Source organism: Panthera onca, chromosome E2, assembly GCF_046562875.1.
Source record: "Panthera onca isolate mPanOnc1 chromosome E2, mPanOnc1 haplotype 2, whole genome shotgun sequence".
NCBI lineage: Eukaryota > Metazoa > Chordata > Mammalia > Carnivora > Felidae > Panthera > Panthera onca.
This window is the reverse complement of record NC_138353.1, coordinates 60,752,510-60,778,127: the sequence shown is the minus strand read 5'-3', so window position 1 is coordinate 60,778,127 and position 25,618 is coordinate 60,752,510. Positions and strand designations below refer to the sequence as shown.

General features: G+C 62.3%; 1 protein-coding gene across 21 annotated transcripts in view; it reads left to right on the top strand.

Moving 5' to 3' along the window:
• ANKRD11 (ankyrin repeat domain 11) overlaps positions 1-25,206 on the top strand; it is a 180,982-nt gene extending 155,776 nt beyond the window's left edge. For 11 of the 21 annotated variants that reach the window (XM_078439147.2, XM_078439137.2, XM_078439144.2 and 8 more), the window contains 10 exons: positions 8,383-8,553; positions 8,654-8,857; positions 10,024-10,166; positions 12,352-12,499; positions 12,782-19,305; positions 20,670-20,768; positions 20,855-20,998; positions 22,667-22,780; positions 22,965-23,130; positions 24,320-25,206. In XM_078439147.2, the coding sequence (XP_078295273.2) occupies positions 8,383-8,553; positions 8,654-8,857; positions 10,024-10,166; positions 12,352-12,499; positions 12,782-19,305; positions 20,670-20,768; positions 20,855-20,998; positions 22,667-22,780; positions 22,965-23,130; positions 24,320-24,936 (8,330 nt within the window). In that variant the 3' untranslated portion in view covers positions 24,937-25,206. Of the gene's footprint in view, positions 1-803; positions 4,316-7,832; positions 7,930-8,382; positions 8,554-8,653; positions 8,858-10,023; positions 10,167-12,351; positions 12,500-12,781; positions 19,306-20,669; positions 20,769-20,854; positions 20,999-22,666; positions 22,781-22,964; positions 23,131-24,319 lie in introns of all 21 variants that reach the window. The other 10 variants (XM_078439152.2, XM_078439153.2, XM_078439150.2 and 7 more) reach the window with 10 other exon arrangements.
• The last annotated feature ends 412 nt before the right edge of the window (positions 25,207-25,618 follow it).

Below are 25,618 nucleotides of genomic sequence, written 5' to 3'. Positions count from 1 at the left end.
GCGGATGCATGTGGGTGCCCTGGGCTCACAGACGTTTCTGTGGGTCAGGCTTTAGGCCCAGAGGAAATGAGGGCAGTTAGTGCAGCCTGGATGTCCTCCCTCCTGTTTTTGGTGCCGATACCAGTCTCAGTCGTGGGGGGCCTGGGGTTGCTATTTGGTCGTTAGCTGTGTGGATGGTGGGGGTGTGAGGCTGGTGTCTGGCTTCTGGGATGTTCCTGTAAATGCCCCAGCAGCCTTGCTGTGAGTTAGGGAACCGCTGTTAAGAGCTGCTCCCTGAGAGAACCTGCTGTCTGAGCTGCGCGTGCGCCTGGGTAGGCAGCCGCTCTCGGGCTGTCGGCTCTGCTCTGTGCTGGGGAGGACTTCTTGGCAGTTCCCGCTTCATCTTACGCTGGCTTCTTGGGCTCGTGTGCTTCCGGCCGGCCTTCTGGATTCGTCCGTTGCCGGCTAGTGTTTCAGCAAGAGGCTGCCGGGTGGGTTCGCCTGAACCCACCTGGGTCCTCTGGGGCGTCCGGGAGACTCTCGGGGCGCGCAGGGAGTGCGCCCGTTGTTTCTGTGTGAGTTGTGGGTCCAGGTGAAGGCAGGGAAGGAGTCACCGTCGGGTAGAAAAAAAGCGAAGAACATTTAAAAAATAGAATTTCCCGGCCAAGGACTATGTTACAAAAATCTAAATACATATGAAATACGGTATTTGCCCTCCTGTTATTATCGTTTTGGGGGCTGGTTTTACATCGTCTACATCTGCTTTGTTAAGATACCACAGCTAGATTGTCCAGTGAGAGGATTCTTCTGCGCGTGTCGTGCAGGACTTGAATCGGGAGCCTGAAATTTCGAACTCGAATCTGTGTGCGTCACACACAGGAATGGGAAGCGGGCTGTGGGGCCCCCGGCTGGCCCTGGAGGCCTCGGTCCCGTCTGCACCTCTGCCGCGCGGAGTGCCTGAGCCGGGTGCAGACTCTGAGAGCTGCACACCTCTGGCCACATGGCTCCCGGCCGCTGGGCTGTGCCTCCCCCACCGAGTCAGGAGGCAGAAGCCACGCGGGGAAAGACTGAAGGAGTGAACTGTGGGTGCCGAGTGACTGAGACTGGGGGACTCCAGTCCCCTCGGGGCCAGGCGGGGTCTGCTCGAGGTTCCCTGTATCCCCCCCCCCACCCTGCCCAGCCCCCTGCTCCTGCTGTGTCCCTCCGGCGCCCTCTGCTGGGAAGATGCGGCCCTGCACTCACCGGGAGGGGAGAGCCGCGGAAGGCTCCAGAACTCGGGGCCCTGAGCGACAAATAGCTTCCTCAGCTGTGCCCCCCAGGTGGGAAGAAGAGGCTGATGAGCCCCCTCCTAGGGACCACCGAGCCACCGGAGAGCATTGTCCTGGTTCCTCGACCCCCGTGAGGGGACTCCGCAGTGCTTAGTCAGGCCTGGGGGCGGCCTGCCAAGAGCAATACGGCTCGTCTGTGGTGAAAGCTGGACACACTCTGCATCCAAGCCAGACCGCCGCAGGTGGTTGGTCACTTTAGCTGCCCACAAGGCACCCCGGACAGCTCGTCCTTCCGGAGCCAGGTCTGTCTGGGCGCAGGAGGGACGGGCCGCGGATGCTTGCCCAAAGCAGCCTGACGTCTTCTAGGAAAAAAGAAGCTCGGAGACGGCTCCTCCCGTGGCTGCTGGGGAAGGCAGCCCGCCCCCTCCCCGCTGAACAGGAGGCGGAGGCCTCACAGGGGGGCCTCTCCCGGGCAGGTCGCCTGAGGCCCGCTGCCCAGTCTCCACTTGGCGGTGTTGGTGATGAAATTCTACGATGTGTGCGCTTGCTTCAAAATATACTAATCTGTCTACTTTGTGTATGATTAAATTTCTCCTCAGCTTAAATCTGTAAGCAAATGTTTAGGCTCGTTTCCGTGCCCACCCACCCTCTTCAGGCTTCTGCATGAGCCCACTGCTGTGTTGCAGTTTTCCGTCCTTTAGTGTGGACGTAAGCCCCGCTACTTCCTTCCCGAAGCCACTTCCTTCCCGAAGCCACCCAGGTGGGCCCTGCCCGTCCCCAGAGGCCACACGGGCCCCACCACCACCCGCCCCGCCCTTCAGAGCACCGCCCCATCAGAAGCATCGGGAACTGCCTGTTCTCAGTACCTGAACGTTTCTTTGGAGCAATGAGAAATTAAGGTTTGTTTTATTTTGAGAAAAACACTCTTGTGTCCAGTATCTGGAGGTTTATTCAGCAGTGCTGACATGTAACCTACTCGTGCGCTCCGTGTTAGGGGTCTGGGGACACTCCCGTATTTACTGAAATCACGGTCACCCTGGTTCCGTAAGATCGGAAGGGGTGGCTGTTGTGACTTCTCCTCTGGGACTGTCCCTGTCTGGGGAAGGACTCTGGCTCCACTGCTGCGCGCTGGAGGCGGCATGTACGTGACCGTGAAGGGCTTCTCTGCGCACTCCCTGGCTCTCCAGGCTCTGCCTGTGGTGGTGGGGGGAGCTGCGGGGGAGCCTCTGGCTGGAGAGGACATGTGCCACCCACAGGGACACCTTTTCTGCATTGTTTTTCCTCCCTAAACTTGGACAGTTTCTTCCTGTACGGGGGGGAGTGTGGACTGGCCAAGGAAGGCTCTTTATACTTAAAATTCCTGATGTTCCCCATTTGCAGAATAGGTGGGAGTCTGCAGGGCCAGACCCTCACGACCACCCTGGGTTCTGTGACTCACAGGGAGGAGTCCTAGGACCATGACTGATAAAGCATGGAGTGCAGTCCAGGGGAGCTGGCTGCAGCTTCCAGAGCCCTACTAGGGGGAGCCTGGGCTGCAGTGTGGCTACTCTGCCCGGTGGTGCTCCCAGGGTCTGGGGCAGGGGCTGAAGGGTGGCCAGAGGCTTGTACAGACCGGCCCGGGGCTGGCAGGGTTGATGGCACGGTTCGTACGTTGGTGCGGCTTTGGATTAGGGTTTATTTCGCTTTATTTTTAAAAGTCCTCACCATGCTTTGGTGCCATGAAAAGGGGTCAGTGTTTGTCAAGTCGTGTGGTGGGGTGTTTATGCCGGCATCGCTTTCTCATACCCTGGCCGCCGCCTCACGGCTGTGACAGCCCTCACTGAATTTCCCAGCGTCCGTGGAATGAGGACTGTGGTCCCCCTTGACTAGAGGCCACCCAGCCCATGACCTGGGAGAGCCCCACCTGCACCGCAGAAGGCAGACATCGGAGATGGACCCCAGCCCTTCTCTTTTGGGACAGAGGATACCAAGACCAGAGAAGTCAGGGGCTCGCTGAAGATCCCCTCTGTCTTAAGTGATCGGTGGTGGTAATTGTCTTTAAAGGAGAGGAAGAAGTGGATACAAACCAGGAAAATGGAGGGAAAAGCCAGATAAAACTCAAGTGCCCCCATGCAGACTGGGGGGGGGGGGGCGGGGGGGACCCTCGAGTCCTGGTCTTGCAGCACTTGGAGAACCTGAGTGTGAGGCCGGACAGAGACAAGCCCCCTTGCGGCTCCCTGCCTGATGTGGGTCGTCTCCAGCGTGCACGCTGCCCTGGCAGAAGTGGTTCTTCCAAAAGCCTCTTAACTTTGGGATCGGGCCCCGTGTTGGTATGGGTGCGGGGTGCCCCCGGTACGCCAGCACCCTGCCTGCCGTCGGCGTTGCCTGAGCTCCTCCTGGTATCTCCGGGAGCTCTGCGATCCCACGAGCGCCCCACCGGATGCCCTCCTGTGGAGTGGGGTCCAAGAAGTGTTGACGTCGTATGGTTTCGTGGTGGGGTGTAGGAGTTGGAGGTGTCCCTTTGGACCAGTGTGCTGGACTTTGTCCCCTGAAAAGCCCTCTTCTGGAACAGCCCAGAAGTCAGAGGTGGTGAGTGATGACCAAACGAAGGACTGGTTGTGAGCGCTCCAGGGCCCTGGGGGCTGAGGACAGTGGGAGTCAGCTGCCGGCCTCAGGCCCCTCGGGGCCACAGCGGACAGGCCCCTGAAAGCCACATCAGGGACACCTCAGGCTGGAAGGCACCATCCCTGAGCCAAAGCCCTCCGTCTCCTCCAGCTGGCATCCAGACGGGGCAAGGGGCTTTGAGAGCTGTCCCCGGAAACGAGCCCCATCCAGTCCCAGGCCAGAGCAAAAGCCAGCCCTCTCCAGAGACATGGGCTTCCGTGCAGTGTCCCGGCCCCAGCGTTCAGCCAAACACTAGTGCCGGGTCAGAACCACGTACCACGCGGAAGACACTGCCATCCTGAGACAGAACCAGCCCCGGGGACCTTGCGTGGGGATGACTGGATACAAAGCGCGGGTCAGTACGGTGCAACAGAGGAGAAATTGAACACGTGAGCAAGGAACAAGGCGCTGCCAGAAAACACCACGTAGGTTTTTAAAAATACAAAACGGAATACAGGGAAATGAAAATTGCCAGTGGAATTAAAAATCCAGTGGGCAGATCATGTAGCTCATTAGATGCGACAGAAGAAAGAATTGGTGGCTTGGATAGTCGTAAGCAAGGAGATTGCCTGCACTGAGGTATGGAAAGAGGAGGAGGAAACGCGAGAGGTTCAGGATGTGGACGAGAAAGCAGACTTGGGCCTTTGTGAGACGGGGTCCTTGGGCCTCGGGGCGCACTGTGCCGTGGGCGGGACACAGGTGGGCGTGCGCGTCAGCATGTGCCGGCCGGATGGCAGAGGCAGGTGGCACTCCTGCCCGGCTCCGTGAGGAAAGCCGTCTCGCTGGCACACCTGCCTCCTTGCTGCCAGATTAACTGCGGTGACATCCACGTTCTGCTGGGGAGGGAAACGCAGTGGCAGGAAGTGGAGTCTGAGAACCATGGTGTCTTTAGCCCCCGCTCCCCCGGGAAGGCCGCACTCTAGCCCACCAGCTGCGGTGGTGTGTGGAGGGAGCGTGTTCCAGAAGGCCCGGGTTGGTGGGATGGGCTGCGGAGAGTGGGGACCTGCGTCTGCCGACTGGGTGGCTGCGCCCGGGAAGGGGTGACGCGGTGGGGCACCGACGGCACAGACCGCAGCAAGCTGGCACCATACAAATCCCAGGTGGCGTCACATCAGCTGTTTTCCTGACAGCGACGCGGGGGAACTGTCCGGGCTCGGGTGAAACCATCATCTCCCGCCAGGACCACAGCTGGGCTGACCGGACGGGGCCGGGAGGGCGGGGGGACGGCCCCAGCCTTGAGAGCCGCTCCAGCTCCGCCACCGTGAGGACGATGGTGGCGGGCCTCCTTCCTGGGCCTCTGCAGAGCCCTCGGAGCCCCCAGAGGCGTGTCCAGGCTGCAGGCCAGTGGCCGGTCCCTGCCTGCAGGTCACTGCAGGGAGGCTCCACAGGTAGGCCTGGAGGGCCACCTCGACCTGCCAGGTTCGCTCTGCTCTGCAGCCTGGCACGGGCCGCTGGGAGTTCGTGGAGTCCTCCTTTGCTTCTGGTTGGATATTAGAAACAAAAACCAGCAGGATGCCAGAGAGGCTCTCGGGTTGTCCTGAGAGGTTGCTCTGGGTCATAGCTCCTCTTTTGGCGAGTGGGCGCACCCCCCCCCAGCTGGGGCTGGGGGTGCAAAGGTAGGCTGGGCAGCCTCCCCCCAACCCCCACCGCCCTGTTGTGGACACCCCATCACAGGCACAGCAGCGGCTGGGAAGAGGGGCAGGTGACGCTGACCGCGTGTCACTTGGCTCCTCTGGCCAGAAGTCCGAGCTGCCCTGGGTCCCCCGCACCCGAGGCCACACGCCGCCTGGCTGGACTCAGGCCCTCTGGGTACCGGGAGGTGTGGGGGCCGGTGGAGAGAAGGGTGTCTTAGAAGATGGGATTCTATTTGGGGGCTTTTTCCTGTGGTGAGACTCGGAAGACGTCCTCCCATTAACGCCCCCGAGACCCGTGTGGGGAGGTGGGCTGTGCGAGGCCCCTCCCACCAGGAGGGAGTCAGTACCTTCCGCTTCCCTGAGCATCGTCCAGCCTCAGCCGGGCTCTTGGCCACAGAGGGGAGGGAGGCCCGGTGCGGCGGGGCCTAGGGCCTCGCTACACACACTGAGTCTCTTCCTGAGACCGCGGGCCTGGTGTGGTGCCGTCACGTCCTGCTCCGCGGCGGGGGACGCTCTGTTGCCGCAGAAAGCCCTTTGGGCGCAAGGCTGTGGAGGTGTTCGGCTGCCACTCCCAGGAAGGGTGTCTCTTGGGACCCCCGTCACCCCCCCCACCCCCACCCCCACCCCCGACCGCTAGGGAGTCTGCTGCCTGTGTTGTCACTTGAAGACAGTGACTGCAGTGCCCTTGTGCCGGTCCCTCTGGCACCTCAGGGTCCTGTGGGGTCTGTTCTGAGGACGCACTGCCCACACCCAGCCTTGCACCTCCCTAGGCCTGCCCCAGAGAGCAGAGCTGGGCCACCGGCCTTGTCCTCTGAAGTTACTTAGTGTAATTTGCAGATGTCCCCATGAGCAGGAATCCTCGTGTGGCACGTGTTTCTCTGAGCTCTGCTGTCTCCCTCCTCCGGCTGACTTCCTCTCTCCGCCGCCTCCAGGGAGGCGCAGGGGCCCTCAGAGGCTGGAGGCTCCGTGGGTGGAGACCAAGCGGTGGTTCCTAGGAGACTGGATGGAAATCGGGTCCTGATTGCGGAGCAGGGCGGTGTGCACATGCCTTCCTGCTGCTGTCCTGACACCAGGGCCCCGTGTTGGAGACACCAAGCTGGTGGGGCATCTGTGTCCGTGTCATAGAGCAGGAGGTCGGCTCGTGTGTCCTGGGGGCGTGGGCCTTGTTTCTGTCATTGTTTGTGCGCAGGGCAGAGCGGTCACCATAGAGAAGGGGGGGGGGGGTTAGTGGAGCACTCGGCCGTGTGAGAACTTTTAAACCCGATGCCCTGATTCGGGGAGTGTGTTCCAGAAAGCTCGGGTTGGGTGGGATGGCCCCGAGTGACTGCGAAAGCGTGGCTTAACTTCTCGGGACCTTGTGGGGCCACCGGGCAGGGCTGCTGCTATGTGTGGCTCCTCGCCCTGTGTAGAGGCTCCGGGGAGGCTGCCAGCCTCACCCCTGCACCTGCCAGCTTGTAGGCAGAACAGGGGACAGGGTGGATAAGCTGGGGTCCTTGGTCACAGATGAGGAGCGTTCTGGAGCTTTCTTCCTTTCTCGAGCCCGGGCCTCATGGGTTGGTTAGAGAACCATCGTGGCCGGGGTGCCTGGGGAGCCTGTGTTGCAGTGAGTCACAGTGTGGTTTCTGAAAGGGCCGATCGCAGTACTTTCTAAGGAAGTAGCTCACGGAAAACTCTTCTTGAGAAAATGGAAAACGACGCATCTGTGGGCTGGGGATGCTGTCCTGGAGTCGGGCAGGCGGGGCGCACGGGAGCCTGTCCGGTCCGTGTCTCCCAGACAGCACCCACCTCCCCAGGGCGAACCAGAGCCAGCGAGCCGGCCGAGGGCCCGGAGGAGGTCCTCTCTGACGCGTGGAGTGGAGAGCAGGGGGCCCCCCTCCCCCGAGGAGAGTTTCAGGACCCCAAGTCTCCCATGGTGACCCTCCTTCCCTGGCTGCAGTTTGCACCCTGTGACCTAGAACACCCCCTAGCCAGCCCGGCCCCCACACCGGGGCCCCACCCAGCACGCACGGGGGCAGCGTGGGGAGGGCTCCAGGCGCCTGGTGGATCCCTGAATCCCCGGCAGGAGGGGCACGGGGGCGAAGGAGGACAGTGAGCTTCGGCTCCTGGTTCACGGAGCCTGGGGGGTGTCTTCTGTCCCTTCCTCCCGCCTCTTCCCGGAGAAGCCACGCGGTGTGTCTGTGCTCAGGGTCGGCAGGGAGCTCCGTGAGGGGCCAGACCAGTGGAGGAGGTGTGCGCTCCGAGGAGGCGGAGGCGGAACGGCTGAGCTGTTCCATCGTGTCTGGTTAGTGCTCTGTGTTGATGCCTTTAGATGCCTCCAGCTCAGTCCATGTCGTGGTACTGCAAGGCTGGTTCGCTCCTCGAAGGGCCATGGCATGAAATGGAGGTCCCTAGAAGCAAGAAGAAAGGTACAGTACTGACAAGTCGGCCTTGACCTGTTTATGTATTTCTGAACTGTGTTTGCCATTTATATCTGCACTGTTTGGAGGCGGGACGGGGAAGGAGGAACCGGAGTGTGGACACGTGCACTTAGTGGACGGAGACCTGTCCCGCGCGAGCCAGGGCCCCAGTGAGGGGCCGTCCCACCGCCTGGCGTGCGGCGGCGGGCGGGCGGGCCGTCGCGACCGGCCGGCGGGGCCCGAGGCGGGGCAGGCCTCACTGGCTGACGACGAGGTGTTGGAGTTGTCTCTGTTACCGCCGGAGGTGACGACCGGGCGGCTCGGTGCTGCCGCCCCTGTTCTCGCCCTTTCCCTGTGAGCTGTGAGGCGGGAGGCGGGGGGCTCCGCGACGCCAGGCAAGGCCGCGGGTCCTGAGGACCGCGTGGCATGAAATGTCCCCCTGTCTCCTCCACCGCCTCACAGAGAAGCAGGGTCCTGAGCGCAAGAGGATTAAGAAGGAGCCCGTCACCCGGAAGGCCGGGCTGCTGTTTGGCATGGGGCTGTCTGGGATCCGAGCCGGCTACCCCCTCTCCGAGCGCCAGCAGGTGGCTCTCCTCATGCAGATGACTGCCGAGGAGTCCGCCAACAGCCCAGGTGAGCCCCCGGCACCTCGAGGAAGCGGCCCAGGGCCCGGCGGCTTCTGTCGCCGGGACACGCCCGGTGACGCCCTGCCTGTCCTCTCCTTGGCCTGCAGTAGACACGACACCAAAGCACCCCTCCCAGTCGACAGTGTGTCAGAAGGGGACGCCGAACTCCGCCTCGAAAACCAAAGACAAAGTGAACAAGCGGAACGAGCGCGGAGAGACCCGCCTGCACCGCGCGGCCATCCGCGGGGACGCCCGGCGCATCAAGGAGCTCATCGGCGAGGGCGCGGACGTCAACGTCAAGGACTTTGCAGGTGAGCGCTCGCGGGCGCCCTCACCCCGCGTGCCCCGAAGGCGCCCCGCCTGGGGTCCGGGGGTGGAGCCGGGGGCGGGCGGATGGGGGGGCGGTTGCGCACAGGAGTTGGGGGTAGCGGGCAGACCTCGCGCTTAGACCAGGGTGATGTGCTGTTGCTGCTGAGGAAGAGGTACTGATGTTTCGGATCTTATTTCAAAATAAGATCGTTTTCTTATTTTTTATCATCTTTAAGAGAATTGGGGGAATTTTTAGATGCCACTCTGCTGTGTTGTGTAGACCCCAGTTCCGTGGAAGAGGAGTCATGCCCCTGGCACGTTCAGGGAGAGGCGGCCCTGCCTCGGTGCCCGGCAGCCTGGGGACCGCACCCCCCAGGGAAGAAATGTCTCCGAGAGGGCCCTTTCATTTAAGCCGGAAGCAGGTCTTCCTCCCCCGGCCCGAGACAGCCAAGCTTTATCTGCTTTGAGGGCCGTGCGGTCACGGTGGAGTATTGCCGGGTGTGAACAGGACGCTTGCTCTGTGCCTCAGCATCGGCACGTTCCACAGCCGTTTGTTCCGAGAGCGCGTGGAACGTGAGACCAGCAAAGCGGTCTCCTTGACGAACCTGTCTAGACTGCGCCCACTGCCCTAGTTGATGGGGTTTCTGACCCAAACCTAATGTAGCACCTTCTCTGAAAATACGATTTTCCTAAGGCGAGATTTGCCAAAGCCCTGGAATTTGTGTCCACAGGGTGGCCCCGTTTGCACACTGACATTTGCGGGTGGCCTGTCGAGGCTCTAGTGGAGACGGCCGCCAGAGGAGGCCTCCCCGCGTGGCCTCAGCCACGTGCTGCCCAGAGGGCACGTTTCGAAACCTGCAGCTGTGGTCACAGCCCCTGCCACGCTGCCCGCAGCCCCCTCGGCCGCTCTCCCTGTACCCTCCACGTGTGTTGCCAGATACGCTGGATTGAGGCTCCCACCCCCGACGAGTCCCCTACCCCAGGTTGTGCCCGCAGAGGGTGAACCTGGGGGGTTAGCGAGCTGCACGTCGTGGGGCAGACGGGGCGCCCCAGCAAAGGACACTCAGGGCTTCCCAGGACCGTAGCCCTTCCGTGCAGGGCGCTGCCTCGGGACAGGAGTGGCGTTCTTGAGGATTAAATAACATAGGTCCTAAGTGTCTGTTTCCAGGCTGGACAGCGCTGCACGAGGCGTGTAACCGGGGCTACTACGACGTCGCCAAGCAGCTGCTGGCCGCGGGGGCAGAGGTGAACACCAAGGGCCTAGACGACGACACCCCCCTGCACGATGCTGCGAACAACGGGCACTACAAGGTGGGTGCCTCCCCGCACCCACGTCCCCCGCTGGGCCTGCTGGCCGCCTTGGACGTCATCCTGTCGCTCCCTGTCCCTACCGTCCTGCACGTTTGCCCCCCCCCGCCCCGCCCGAGCCGTCCTCTCTGACCAGCCCACCTGCTCATCCTGGGTCAGCACCTGGGTGACCTCTTGCTCCATGTGACGGGGCCCTGCTCAGGTCATGCAGGCATGTCTAGGTTTTAGCAGCTGGATGATCACGCGGGGGAGGGGAGCGGGGGAGGGGGGTATTCATGGGCTGCTGCCGGCGCTGTCCTTGTCCTTATGGCATTTACTGTTGATGAAGCACAGAGAGGTGTAGCCAGTACACGGGAGGACTCTCGTAACCAGTCTGGGAGCAGCGAGTAGCCAAGCGCACGGCCTCCCCGAGAGGACCAGCCCCCTTGGGGAAACGGCTGCCTCTGGGTCTGATGCAGGAGACGCGCAGAGGTGGCGAGGCTCTTGCTGTGGTCGTTACCAGACCTTCGTGAAGAGGCCCGGGAAGCACGGTGGGGCCTGGCGAGGACAGCGCCTGTAGACCGGAACGCACCTCTGACGCTCTCCTGTAGCTGCTCTGCCCCGTCGCCTTGGGCAGGTGCCAGGGAACTAGCAGCACCCGGCGAGTGGCGAGCGGTTGAAGGATGATGAGTCACACGGTCGGGGGAGGGCTGTGAATGAGAAGATGCCCACGGTGACCGGACGAGTCCAGACACAGATTGTGTACTTGATGTCAGGGCTCTTGGTTAGCTCCTTGGGTTAGATAAAGGCATCTTGGTTATTTTGGTTTTTTAAGGGTCCTTTTAGAGAAATGCTAGAAAAGTTTATGAAATGCCTGGGACCTGCTAGAGTACCCACGGTGGGGGACGGGGAGGGATCGATGACATGAGTCTGGCGCTATGTTGGCAGCCGACAGACTGGGGAGGGACGGGGTCGTCCTCTGAATCTCTGTACTTCTGTGATTATCCTTGTAAAACTACCTTACGGAACAGACTGTGGAAATACGGGGAGGGGTGCAGGGTAGCGGCCCCCGGAGAGATCCCCCCGTCCAGCTCCTGGGACTGTGAATATGTGACCTCACGTGGTAAGGGGACTTCACGGATGGGAGTAAGCAAAAGATCATGCAGTGGTGACTCTGGATTATCCCCACGGGCCCAGTGCCCTCTGGGGTCCGTGTAGCAGAAACCCTTCCCCAGGAGGGAGGAGACCGTGAGGGCGACTCGCCCGCGTTGCCAGCCTTGGCAGAAGGGGCCGAGGGACATGGTGGCTTCCAGCAGTTGGGACAGCCCTCAGCAGGCAGACGGCAGGGACACGGGGCCAGTCCCACCACTGCAAGGGACCCCACGCACACGGAAAGGAAGGAGCCAACACCACACATCTGTAGGGTCAGCGAGACCCGTTGCAGACTTGGCGAGACGGAGGGGCTGGTGATTCGCTAGAGCAGCCGTGGGAAACCCGTGCCCGGGAAGTGGGGTCCTGGTCGGGGGAGGCCGCGGCGTCCTAAGCGGGAAAGGCGTGTGAGCGACGGGGTGTTCCTGGTTAAAGATTGTTTTAACACTCCAGTGTCCGAACTGGGGCCGAGACAGCACTGAACCTGCACTTGAGGGCAGTGAGTCGGCCGCCCCGGGTGTGCGAAGCACACTTGCCGGCTGTAGACAGTTGAGCAGAGCTGCTGCGGGGTCACCTGGACTGTGTCTGTCATTCACAGGACCCCCCCCCCCCGCCGCCTTACTGTGTCAAAGCACGGAAGAGGCAATCTTCTTTTCTAAAAGAAACGAGAACACAAAATAAACCTACTTGGAAGAAGCTCGCTCTTTGTTTCCTCTGTTCTGTCAGTCCCCGCTCCCCACCAGACCTCCAGAGCCCTTCTCTCCACACCCCGCGGGCCCTGCCGGATGGCGGCTCATCGCTGGCGGGAGATCACGGGGCCGTGGTCGGCCCACCACCGATGGGGAGGACTCTGCATGGGAGCGCAGACCTCCTCCGTGTGGCGGCGTGCTCGGCTGGGGTGGGGGGCCCGGAGACCCCCCCGGGGGCCGTGCGGTGGCGGTGGGGGGGGCTGTTGTCTGGTCGAGCACAGGACTCTAGGAAGCGGCTGCAGTTGTACCAGCACGGGGGCGCGTCGCGTGCTTCTCAGAAAGCCCCTGACCTGCCGGTTGCTGTTTCGTAGGTGGTGAAGCTGTTGTTGCGGTATGGCGGGAACCCTCAGCAAAGCAACAGAAAAGGCGAGACGCCGCTGAAGGTGGCCAACTCCCCGACCATGGTGAATCTCCTGTTGGGCAAGGGGACCTACACGTCCAGCGAGGAGAGCTCGACCGGTCAGTGGCCGGGAGCCGCACCGCGTGTGCCGGCTGGGGTGGGGGAGCTTCTGGACGGCCGGGACCCCACCCCCAGGGTTCCCTCGTCCTCCGGCCCTGCCCTCACGCAAATCTCTCTCTCATTTCCTCCTGCCCGTGGCCGGCCTCCGATTTATCTAAATCAGGCGAAGAGCTGTCTCTCCTCCCCTTCCCCCCTCTGCCTCGTCTGCAGAGCGCCGTCCCCGTGCATGTTCAGTAGGGTCGCTGTGACTCTGCCTCTGACCTCTTCCTCCCTGTTCCCAGCAGAGAGCTCAGAGGAGGAAGACGCCCCATCGTTCGCACCTTCTAGTTCAGTTGACGGCAATAACACAGACTCTGAATTTGAAAAAGGCCTGAAGCACAAGGCTAAGAATCCAGAGCCCCAGAAAACTGTGACCCCCGTCAAGGATGAGTACGAGTTTGACGAGGACGACGAGCAGGACAGAGTCCCTCCAGTGGACGACAAACACTTACTGAAAAAGGATTACAGAAAAGAAACTAAATCAAATAGTTTTATTTCTATACCCAAAATGGAAGTGAAAAGTTACACTAAAAATAACACGATTGCACCAAAGAAAGCGGCTCATCGCATCCTGTCAGACACGTCAGACGAGGAGGACGTTGGTGTCACTGTGGGGACAGGAGAGAAGCTGAGGCTCTCGGCACACACGATACTGCCCGGTAACAAAACACGGGAACCTTCCAATTCCAAGCAGCAGAAAGAGAAAAATAAAGTGAAAAAGAAGCGAAAGAAGGAGACAAAAGGCAAGGAAGTGCGGTTTGGGAAGAGGAATGACAAGTTCTGCTCCTCCGAGTCGGAGAGCGAGTCCTCGGAGAGCGGGGAGGACGACGGGGACTCGGTGGGGAGCTCTGGCTGCCTCAAGGAGTCCCCGCTGGTGCTGAAGGACCCGTCCCTGTTCAGCTCTCTGTCCGCCTCCTCCACCTCGTCTCACGGGAGCTCTGCCGCCCAGAAGCATAACCCCGGCCACGCGGACCAGCACGCCAGGCACTGGCGGACAGACAATTGGAAGAGCATCTCTTCTCCCGCCTGGTCGGAGGTCAGCTCTTTATCAGACTCCACAAGGACGAGACTGACGAGCGAGTCTGACTGCTCCTCCGAGGGCTCCAGCGTGGAGTCGCTGAAGCCCGTGAGGAAGAAGCAGGAGCACAGGAAGCGGGGCAGCCTGCAGAGCACGCTGTCGGAGAAGAAGAACTCTTTCCACGCCAGCGTGGACGGCGCCGTTCCCAAGCTGGACAAGGAGGGCAAGGTCGTCAAGAAACACAAAACAAAACACAAACACAAAAACAAGGAGAAAGGGCTGTGCTCCGTCGGTCAGGAACTCAAGCTGAAAAGTTTCGCCTACGAGTATGAGGACTCCAAGCAGCGGCCGGAGAAGGCCATACTTCTGGACGGCGACGTTCCCAGCGAGGGCAAGCTGAAGGCCTTGAAGCACGACCGGGACCACTTCAGGAAGGAAGAGCGGCTCGGCAAGCTGAAGCCGGAAGACAGGGAGTGGCTCTTCAAGGAGGAGGTGGTCAAGGTTTCCAAAGACGAGAAGGCCCTGAAGAGAATCAAAGAGGTGAGCAGGTCTTTCCGAGAAGAGAAGGACCGTGGGAGTAAAGCAGAAAGAGAGAAACTAGGGAAGGAGAAGTCTCCCAAAGAGGAACGACTGAGGCTCCACAAAGAGGAAAGAAAGAAAAAGTCCAAAGACAGGCCCGCCAAGCTAGAGAAGAAGAACGACTGTAAGGAGGACAGGATTCCAAAGGAGAAGGAGAAGGCTTTCAAAGAAGAAAAAGAAAAACTGAAAAAAGAAAAGGTCTACAGGGAAGACTCTTCCGCTTTCGATGAGTATTGTAACAAGAGTCAGTTTCTGGAGAACGAAGACACCAAATTCAGCCTTTCCGACGACCAGCAGGACCGGTGGTTCTCGGACTTGTCCGATTCGTCCTTTGATTTCAAAGGGGACGACAGTTGGGATTCTCCAGTGACAGACTACAGGGATGTTAAAAGTGACCCCGTGGCCAGACTGATCCTGGAGACCGTGAAGGAGGACAGCAAGGAAAAGAAGCGGGAGAGCAAGGGCCGTGAGAAGCGGGACTACGGGGACAGGCGCAGCGACAGGGACGCCTTCTTCCGGAAGAAGGACAGAGACTGTCTGGACAAGAGCTCTGAGAGGAGGAAGGAGCAGGCAGACAAGCATAAGGGCATCCCCGGCTGCCTTCCCGACAAGGACAAAAAGCGGAGGGAGTCCGCCGAGGGCGGGCGGGACAGGAAGGACCCCCTCGAGGCCGCCAAGGAGCGGAAGGATGGCAGGCCCAAGCCCGAGGAGGCCCACCGGGAGGAGCCGAAGGAGCTGGCTGGCGAGGCCAGCTTCAAGGACAGGCCCGACTGTGACTTTGGGAAGGGCCCCGAGCCCTGGGAGAGGCTCCATGCGGCAAGAGACAAGGAGAAGAAGGAAAGGGGGAAATTAGAGAAATACAAAGATAAGTCCGGTGACAGAGAGAAAAGCGAAAAGTCTGTCCTTGAGAAATGTCAGAAGGACAAGGAGTTTGATAAATGCTTTAAAGAGAAGAAGGATCCCAAGGAGAAGCATAAGGACAAGGAGAGAAAGGCGTCTCTTGACCAGGTGAAAGAAAAGAGGGAGAAGAATTTCCCTGGACTTCTCTCCGAGGACTTCCCTGAAAAAAAAGACGAGAAGAAGGGTAAAGAGAAGAGCTGGTACATCGCCGACATATTCACAGACGAAAGCGAGGACGAGAAGGACGAGTTCGCGGCCAGCGGGCTCCGACTCGGGGACGCCGGGGACGCGCCGCGGGCGGACGGCCCCCAGGACACCGACCGGCACCGGAAGCACTCTGCCGACCGGCAGCACTCAGAGAAGCAGAAAGATCGAGAGCTCCGAGAAAAGAAAAAGGAGAAGGGAGCCGCGGAAGGGGCGAAAGACAAGAAAGAGAAGGTCCTGGAGAAGCACAAGGACAAGAAGGACAAAGAGGGTGCGGACAAGTACAAGGACAGGAAGGACCGCACCTCGGCCGACCCCACCCAGGAAAAGAAGAACAAGCAGAAGCCTCCCGAGAAGCTGGAGCGGAAGCCCTCCGCAGAGGACAAGGCCAGGAGCAGGCACCGCGAGAGGCCGGACCGGGAGCACTGCCGGGACAGGAAGGTGTCGAGGAGCGCCGAGGCGGAGAAGAGCCTGCTGGAGAGGCTGGAGGAGGAGGCCCTGCACGCGTACCGGGAGGACTCCAACGACAAGGCCAGCGAGGTGTCCTCGGACAGCTTCACCGACCGCGGGCAGGAGCCCGGCCTGAGCGCCCTCCTAGAGGTGTCCTTCACGGAGCCCCCGGAGGAGAAGGTCAAGGAGAGAGAAAGGCACAGACACTCTTCGTCCTCGTCCAAGAAAAGCCACGATCGGGAGAGAGTCCGGAAAGACAAGTGTGAGAAGAGAGACAAGAGCGACGATTACAAGGACACAGGCAGCAGGAAGGACCCCGGCCAGTACGACAAGGACTTCTCGGACGCCGACGCTTACGGGATCCCTTACGGCGCCAAAGCGGACGTAGAGGACGAGCTAGATAAAACCACTGAGTTGTTCGCCGCTGAAAAGAAAGATAAAAACGATTCCGAGAGAGAGCCTTCCAAGAAAGCGGAGAAGGAGCTGAAGCCTTATGGCTGTGGTGCCGCCGGTGCCCTCAAGGACAAGAGGCGGCGGGAGAGGCACCGCGAGAGGTGGCGGGACGAGCGGGAGAAGCACAGGGACAGGCACGGCGACGGGCCCCCGCGGCACCACAAGGACGAGCAGAAGCCCGCGGCCAGAGACAAGGACAACCCTCCAAACGCACTCAGAGACAAGTCCCGGGACGAGAGCCTGAAGCTCAGCGAGACCAAACCGAAGGAGAAATTCAAGGAAAACCCCGAGAAGGAAAAGGGTGACTCGGTGAAGGTCGGCAACGGCAACGATAAGCCGCCGGCAGCCAGAGACCAGGGCAAGAGAGATGCCCGGCCCAGAGAGAAGCTTCTGGGCGACGGCGACCTGATGATGACCAGCTTCGAGCGCATGCTGTCCCAGAAGGACCTGGAGGTCGAGGAGCGGCACAAGCGGCACAAGGAGAGGATGAAGCAGATGGAGAAGATGAGGCACCGGTCCGGAGACCCGAAGCTCAAGGACAGGGCGAAGCCCGCTGAGGACATGCGCAAGAAGGGCCTGGACGGGCCCGCACGGAGGCCGCTGGTGCCGGACCCCGCCCCGAAGGACAAGAGGCCCAAGGAGCCCGCTCTGGCCCCGCCGGCCGCCGACGGCAAGCCCCCCCCGGGGCCGGCCGGGGACGCCAGGGACTGGCTGGCGGGGCCGCACGCCAAAGAGGCGCTGCCCGCCTCCCCGAGGCCGGACCAGGGCCGGCCCACCGGGGTCCCCACGCCCGCGTCCGTGGTGTCGTGCCCCAGCTACGAGGAGGCCATGCACACGCCCAGGACCCCGTCCTGCAGCGCGGACGACTACTCCGACCTCATTTTCGACTGCGCTGACCCCCAGCCCGTCTCCAGCACGTCCGCCAGCGCCTGCTCCCCCTCTTTCTTCGACAGGTTCTCTGTGGCAGCGAGTGGGATTTCGGAAACCGCGAGCCAGACGCCTACGAGGCCGCTGTGCACGAGCCTGTACCGTTCGGTGTCTGTCGATATCCGGAGGACCCCCGAGGAAGAATTCAGCACTGGGGACAAGCTGTTCAGACAGCAGAGCGTCCCCACCGCGTCCAGTTACGGCTCGCCAGGGCAGCGCCTGGAGGACAAGGCCCCCGTGCCCCCGGGTCCTGCCGAGAAGTTCGCCTGCTTGTCCCCGGGGTACTACTCCCCGGACTATGGCATCCCCTCCCCCAAAGCGGACGCCCTGCACTGCCCGCCTGCGGCCGTGGTCAATGTCACCCCCTCCCCAGAGGGTGCTTTCTCTGGTTTACAAGCGAAGTCCCCCCCTTCGCACAGAGATGAGCTGTTGGCCCCGTCCATGGAGGGGGCCCTTCCGCCTGACTTGGGCATCCCCCTGGATGCCACGGAGGACCAGCAGGCCACTGCCGCCATCATCCCCCCGGAGCCCAGCTACCTGGAGCCGCTGGACGAGGGCCCCTTCAGCACGGTCATCACGGAGGACCCCGTCGAGTGGGCGCACCCAGCTGCCTCGGAGCAGGCCCTGTCCTGCAGCCTGATTGGGGGCGCCCCCGAGAACCCTGTCAGCTGGCCTGTGGGGCCGGACCTCCTGCTTAAGTCCCCACAGCGCCTCCCGGAGTCCCCGCAGCACTTCTGCCCCACCGAGGCCCTCCACCCCGCCGCCCCGGGGCCCTTCGGCGCCCCAGAGCCCCCTTACCCAGGCTCCCCTGACTCCTACCCTCTGTCGGCCACCGAGCCTGGACTCGAGGGCGCCAAAGGCGACGTGGTGGACACGGTCCCGGCCGCTGTGCCCGCCCCAGAAGAACCGGCCCCCTTTGCCCCTCCGTCCAGGCTGGAGCCCTTTTTCACCAACTGCAAACCGCTCCCTGACGCGCCCCCCGACGCGGCCCCCGAGCCTGCGTGTTTGGCCACCGTGACTCAGGTGGAGGCTCTGGCGCCCATGGAGAATAACTTCCTGGAAAATGGGCACGACCTGTCGGCCCTCGGCCAGGTGGAAGCGGTGCCCTGGCCTGATGGCTTCCCCAACTCCGAGGACGACTTAGACCTGGGGCCCTTCTCTCTGCCGGAGCTTCCTCTTCAGGCTAAAGACGTTTCTGATGTCGAAACGGAACCAGTAGAAGAGACTCCCCTTGGCCCTCCGGAAAACACCCCCACGGGGCCCCCCGTAGTCCCGAATGGCGGGGATGTCCCTGCAGCGGCTGCCGAGGAACAGCCCGCACTGCCTCCCGACCAGGCGGCTCCCCGGCTCCCCGCCGAGCCCGAGCCGGAGCCCCCCGAGGAGCCCGAGCCGGATGTGATGTTGGAGACCGCGGTAGAGGCAGGGGTCACGTCAGAGGGGACGGTCCCCCCCGAGGACTCGGACTCCAGCCTGGGGCCCGCACCGCCAGCCCCGGAGCGGCATCCAGCAGGGAGCGGAGACGAGGAGGCCGAGGGCCGGGACCCCCCGGCCGCGTCCCACGGCACCCCCGACGCCGTTGTCGTTGCCGCCGCCGCCGCCGCCGCCGCCGCCGCGGATGGCCCGGCACAGGCACACGTGGAGGACGGGGCCGGCCCGCTCGACGGGGCCGGCCCCGAGGGACCTGTGGGCGGCATCCAGCCCGAAGCTTCGGAACCAGAACCCAAACCCGCGGTCGAAGCCCCGAAGGCGCCCAAGGTGGAGGAGATCCCCCAGCGCATGACGAGGAACCGGGCTCAGATGCTGGCCAACCAGAGCAAGCAGAGCTCGCCGCCCGCCGACAAGGAGCCCGCCCCCGCCCCGCCCCCCCGCGCCAAGGGCCGCTGCTGCGAGGAGGACGACCCCCAGGCCCAGCACCCGCGCAAGCGCCGCTTCCAGCGCTCCAGCCAGCAGCTGCAGCAGCAGATGAACACGTCCACGCAGCAGACGCGGGAGGTGATCCAGCAGACGCTGGCCGCCATCGTGGACGCCATCAAGCTGGATGACATCGAGCCGTACCACAGCGACAGGTCCAACCCCTACTTCGAGTACCTGCAGATCAGGAAGAAGATCGAGGAGAAGCGCAAGATTCTCTGCTACATCACGCCGCAGGCGCCCCAGTGCTACGCCGAGTACGTCACCTACACGGGCTCCTACCTCCTGGACGGCAAGCCGCTCAGCAAGCTGCACATCCCCGTGGTGAGTACCGGAGGCGGGCGGGAGACCCGCTGGCGGGGCTCTGTCGTCCGTCCTGCGTCCCGCGTGCGCTCCTCATGCGGGGCCTGACTGGCCAACCACACGTGTGCCCGGCGCTCGGTCCGCTGGGTCGACGGTCACCCAGCTGGTCTGTCTGCTGTAGCTACGCCCTGCAGACCTCCAGCTGGGGCTGCCCTGGGGCCGCTCGGTGCCTGCCTCTGCCAGTGAGGGTCTCCGCTCGGCCCTTTTAACACCCCCCGGTAACACTCGGTGTTCCCAGTGGCCCCAGGTTGCCAACCGGAGGCCAGGCCTCACTGTCGTCACCGTGCAGCCCTGAGCAGCAGGCACCCTGGCGGCTTCCCCACCCCACTGTGGGCATTGGGAGCCCAGGGACCCCGTGTCTGTGCAGACCCCGCCATCTACACACCCCACCTTCCAGCCGTCTGCATCCCCACTTCTCCCGTTGTACCCTCTTCCTCGGGGTGGGCTCCTGCCACCACCCCTGCCCAGGAACAGCCCCCCTGCAGCACAGCCACCGCCCTGGGCCCCTCAGCACCTGTTCAGCCCAGGCGCAGGTGACTTGCTTCATCTCGGACCCTCCCACCCGCTTGGAGGGGAGCCAGGACTTCCGTTGCGTTACCATCAGGCCCAGAACAGGCCTGCAGCCCACAGGGCCCACCTCAGAGCAGCCCCCCCCACCCCCCCAGAGTCACACTGGATCGTGTGTTCTGGAAGGTGGCATCTGAGCTGTCCCTTTCTTCACCGGGTGTCTTCTGAATAGCGATAGGTGGCTCTGAGCGTCAGGTTCAAAGGGCGAGGCCTTGGGGGCACGGCTGCCCGGGCCACCACCCTCCCTGGACGGCCCAGTCTTCCGGCACTTTGATGGGGCAGGGCGATGGGGGGACAGACAGCTTTGAGCCCAGCAGGACGTCTGGCCTGGAAGCATCCAGGTGCTGGGTCTCTTCTGGGTCACTAGTTCAGAAAAATCTGGCCTGAGATTTCTGTTCAGTGACGTGTTTGGTTGCCCTTTTGTTTAAATTTTGGTTTTCAAAACAGAGCACCATGACGTTCATGGAAAGTTCGGAAAATAGAGAAAACAGTAGGGGTCGCTGTGGTTTGTGTAACTTCTTATTTTCCACTGGGATTCCCGCCTTTCGGTCTAGAAAAAAAAGCTGTTTCCCTTCCCGTGGTCCCCACACCATAAAGCACCCAGGCCATTAGGGGCGGGCGGGCAGAGGTCAGGCATTCCTGGACTTTTCACCAGCCAAGAGGGTGCGTCTCAGGGCTCAGTCCTTCAAGTGGGTTGGTGTTCCTGGTGCAAGTTCACAGCCTCACCAACCACCCCGCCCCCACCCCCGTGATTGCAGATCGCGCCCCCTCCCTCCCTGGCGGAGCCCCTGAAGGAGCTGTTCAAGCAGCAGGAGGCCGTGAGGGGGAAGCTGCGGCTGCAGCACAGCATCGAGCGGGTAAGAGGGGCCAGCGGGCACGAGGGGGTGGCGGGCGCCAGGCGTCTGTCCGGGTGAGTCCTGCTCATCTGGCTGCTCTCCTCCAGGAAAAGCTCATAGTCTCCTGCGAGCAGGAGATCCTGCGGGTTCACTGCCGGGCAGCGAGAACCATCGCGAACCAGGCGGTGCCGTTCAGCGCCTGCACCATGCTGCTGGACTCCGAGGTCTACAACATGCCTCTGGAGAGTCAGGTGGGTGACCGTCCGGGCCCGGCACTCGCTCTCCCGTCTCCAGCTTCCCGAGAGGAGCTGGGCCTCCTGGGATTCGGCTGCACTGTGGGCAGCGAGCGGGAAAGGGCCGCATCCCGCAGGTAGCCCGGCCTGGTTCAGTTCCCCAGTCCGCACCAGGGCCGGGGAGGGTGGCGGCGACCACACGGCGGGACACGCAGCAAGCACCCTGGCCGTGTCGAGAGATGCCCCGCTCCAGGGTCCTCGTGGACGCAGTCTCTCCGCTCACTGAGAGTTATACTTGTTTTAGAGGAAAATTTAAATAAGAGACGAGTAGTATCCAGGCGACTTGCTCTGTGGCGGCCCCACCGGGAAGCTGTCCTGCGGCAGATGGGGGCAGAGCAGGGCCCACGGCGAGGGGAGGGTCCTGCGGGCCCTGGGGTCCTGCTGGAACAGACTTCCTGCCTGGCCTCACCTGCTGGCCGCTCCCGGCGTTGACCTGTGGGGTCCCTCCTTCGCCCCCGCTGCCCCACCCCCCCATGCACCCAGGCCTGGGGTCAGACCGACACGGGTTTGCTCCCCGATTTGTTCTCTTCCCCAGCCGCCTCCGAGACTTTTTAAAAACAACCCTGAACGTGTCATTTTGGGCCTGTGCAAAAACACTGCGGTCTCCTCGGGCCTCTCCTGTCCCCTGGCCAGCGTGCGTGCCTGCTGCACCCCAGGCTCACGTGCTGCACGGGCCCCTGGGGCTCTGGGCAAGCGTTCTCAGGCTGGCCGCGTGGAGACAGCAGTGGTTCCGTGGTTTTTAAGACTCTTTGTTTGCACATCAAGCGCTTTGCGTTCACTTACATGCAGTCTTTAGAATTGATCGTAAATTTAAAAAATAAAAAAATTTTTAAAAATAAAAAAAGAAGAATTGATCTTAAAAAACTTTCCCCACTAGGGGTGCCTGGGGTCAAGAGTTTGAGCCCCTGCATTGGGCATGGAGCCTACATAAAAGTAAAAAAATGTTTTTTAACTTTCCCAACTGAACATAGTACGTATAAAAACAAGATTGGTCTAGAGCAGAAAGAGAGTCTACAAGCCAAAGGGCTGAGGCCTCAGCGATCACCGCGGGGGCTCTGCGCCTCTGAAAGAACCAAGGGGCTGGAAGGCTTCCTGGGCTGCTTCTGAGCCTGAGGACAGTGAAGGCCTCCGCCCTGCCGAGCGTCTGCGGTGGGGCCTGCGCTCGCTTCCCGAGGCCGCACCACAGACGCCGTGATGTGTGACGGCCTCCCGGGACCCCCAGGCCGCGGGGGCCGGTGAGACCACCACCCTCCGTCCTGAGGCTTTACCTGTTCGTGAGCCCGTCTGTGGGCGCGGGGCTACCGTGCGTGAGGACAGGGACGTGGGGTTGGCGCCCCGCCCCCCGGCCAAGGCATCTCGGGTCTCTTCAGAGAGAATTACAGACCGAAGAGACGAAGGCATAGCCCTGCCAGCCTCACCGTGCGCGTCCCCGTGACTCCCAGGGAACGCGGTAGGGGCCGGGGACTGAGGGCGCCCGTTTGTTTGTGCCCAGCACACATCCCCGCACCCCCCCCCCCCCCCCCCACACTCAGTGGCCTCCTGGGGACACGCCAGCCAAGCTCCTCGCGGAGGGGCGGCAGGGGGGTGACACGGACCGTGGGCTCCTCTTGACTCTTCCCCATCCAGCGTCCGCGCCTCTCCCCTCAGGGCGACGAGAACAAGTCCGTGCGCGACCGGTTCAATGCACGCCAGTTCATCTCGTGGCTCCAGGACGTGGACGACAAGTATGACCGCATGAAGGTGAGGACCCTGTGCCCTCCCCCGCCCGGGCGGCAGCGGGGGCGGGGGAGGGGGCAGCTGCTGCCGGATCCCCCATTTGCAAGTGGCAGTGTCAGACCCCGTGAGCCCGGCTGATGCCTTCAGGGAGCTGAGGTCTCCCCGCCCCCCCATGTTGCCTCCTTAGAGTGTCTTCCCTCCTGTCCAGGTGTGCGGGGAGCAGCTCCTGTCACCAGCTGGCGGTCAGACCTCTGTGGGACCCCACCTTGAGCCCTCCTCAAAGGTCACAGCACACACCCATCACCACTGCTCTGGACGTGCTGACCAGTGCAGCAGCCAGAGAGCATGGGTGGGAGCTAGAGAAAGATTAGCAAGTAAGAAGCAAATCCCCACGTGCAGGCGCTAGGGCCGTCCACAGGGTCGCCCCCGAGAGCCAACAGACTCGGCGGCACAGTGGGCACCACCCCTGGGCAGCTCCAGGAGGCGGGGCCTGGGGAGGGGGGGGCACACCCGCCGGCCTCCCTAGAGCTCTAGGGGGCTGGGGGAAGGGGTCCGGAGCTCTCCATCCTCCCGGCCCCGGGGAGCCCGCTCTTGGAAAGGAGGGCCGCGTTTCCCGGAGGCCGGCCTTACCTGCGTCCCCTCCCTCACTGACCCGTGACCGCGGTGCCACGGCAGCGCCCGCACCTGGGAAGGTGCTGGCGTGGGGTAGCCAGAGCCCAGAGCAGAGAGGAGCCCGCTTGGCGTCCACGGTCTCGGGCAGGTCCCGGGGAAGCCCCAGGATGCTGCTGCCGCACCAAGTCCCGCCAGCCGGGCGCGCAGGCTGCACGGGGGAGGCTTTCCTAGAGCAGACGGGAGTGGTGACGACATTAAGATCAGTGTTGGGCGATAGAAACGCCACACGAGCCCCACGCCCCGGATGTACAGAGAACTCATGAAACCAGTGAGAGGCCAGGTGGATAGAACAATGAGCCCAGCAGGTCGAGTCCGCCCGGGCTCGGAGACGTGGCCCCCGTGCAGCGTGGGGTGGTGTCTTTCCCGAAGACCAAAGACGGAGCATTTAGAGCTCCTGTCCCCCCTCCCCGCGCCCCTCCACACACTCGCAGTTACTTTAAGGCGAATTAGAGACGGCGATTCCCCGCGGTACATGGCGCTTGCGCGCATCTGAGCGAGACGCGCTGTGACGTCAGACTGCTCACGCCCACTTCTCTGTCCGTGTGTGCTGCGTCCGTCCCACCCCCCCCCCCCCCCCCCTCGGCGATCCTGTCCGAGTCCCCGTGTCCGCCCTCACCTTTGCCCCCCAGCGCCCCCGATACGGAGCCGCTACGGCACTGCCCGCGAGGACCTGCTGCCGGGGTTCGCTGCCCACAAATACCAAACGCTCCCGGCCTAGGTGACGGGTCACCAGCCGTAAACCAGGGCAGAGTGACACTGTCGAGATTCCGCTGCAACGCCCGGGGTGGGGGGCGGGGCGCCGGGCCTCACGACTCCCGGGGCAGGGCGTGGGGCGAAGGCGCGGGACCGAGGTCTCGCCTCGGCGCCCCTCACCTGTCGCGTTTCCCGCAGACGTGTCTCCTGATGCGGCAGCAGCACGAGGCCGCGGCCCTGAACGCCGTGCAGCGGATGGAGTGGCAGCTGAAGGCCCAGGAGCTGGACCCCGCCGGGCACAAGGCGCTGTGTGTGCACGAGGTGCCCTCCTTCTACGTGCCCATGGTCGACGTCAACGACGACTTCGTGCTTCTGCCGGCCTGACGCCCCGCGGGACGGCCACACGGGACACAGGCGAGGGCCGCACGCGTCTGCCCGGCGCCGCTGCCGAGTCCAGGCAGCGCGGGGAGACCTTGTCCCTCGGGCGGGGACGTCCAGGGAGAGACCCCGCACTTGGCCCCTCCCCCCGGGAGCTGCCGCGGGAGCACGAGGAGACGGCGGCCTCGGGGTCTGCTTTCCGGGCGGCTGCACGGGCATTTCAGGAGCTGCAGAACGGATGTATTTTTTACGATTTCCTGTTCCATTCTGATCAACTAAAAGAAAGAAAATTAAGGCGGCCGCCCCTCACGGACAGTGACCTCCGGGTCGGAGGGCGGGGACGGGCTTCGGACGGGCGGGGATACTGTGGCCGCGCGCAGGGCTGCCCGCCCGCTGCGGAGGGACACAGAGCCGGGACTCTCGGGTTGTGTTTTTAATGGAGTCAAATCCACGTGGTTTGTATATTTTTTCCTTTAATCTTGGGCATTTTGTTTCTCTTTCTGAGAACATAACTTGAAACACTACAGAGCCAATAATCATATAAAAAGTGTACCCGTAAACGCTGTACAGTTTTATACACATTCACAATGTACTTTTGCTGCCTTCTAGATAATTTATTTTGCAACACATTACTGCACAGTTGTAAATAACTTATGTACTGTAACATCACTTCAGTTATGTGTAAAGAAATAAATAAATTAATTAAATGCTCTTTGTACACGACAGGCCCTCTCCAGGAGGGGCCGACATGCGGGACCGACGGGGGCCGCCCCACTGGAACACCACAGTGTCTTCAACTACGTTGCTTCCCATTTACTACCTTTTTTTTTTTTTTTTTTTTGGAAACTAATTTTTCCCTTTTCCGGTCTTTACTGGGTCCCAAGCCCCACCCCCACCAAGCTGCACAGCTCACAGCGGGGACAGGGATCCCTGAGCCATTCATGTCCTGTCCCCGGGGCAGCCAGACCTGGGCTTGGGGACAGAGAGGGCCAACCCCCCCTTACCCCCCGGGGCTGGCAGGTTCCCCAGCGACGCTGCAGCTGTGCAAGCGTCCCGACCACTGGGACCCCCGTGCTGCCAGAACCAGCTCGGAGGACAGGAGTGGGAGGTGTGCGCCCC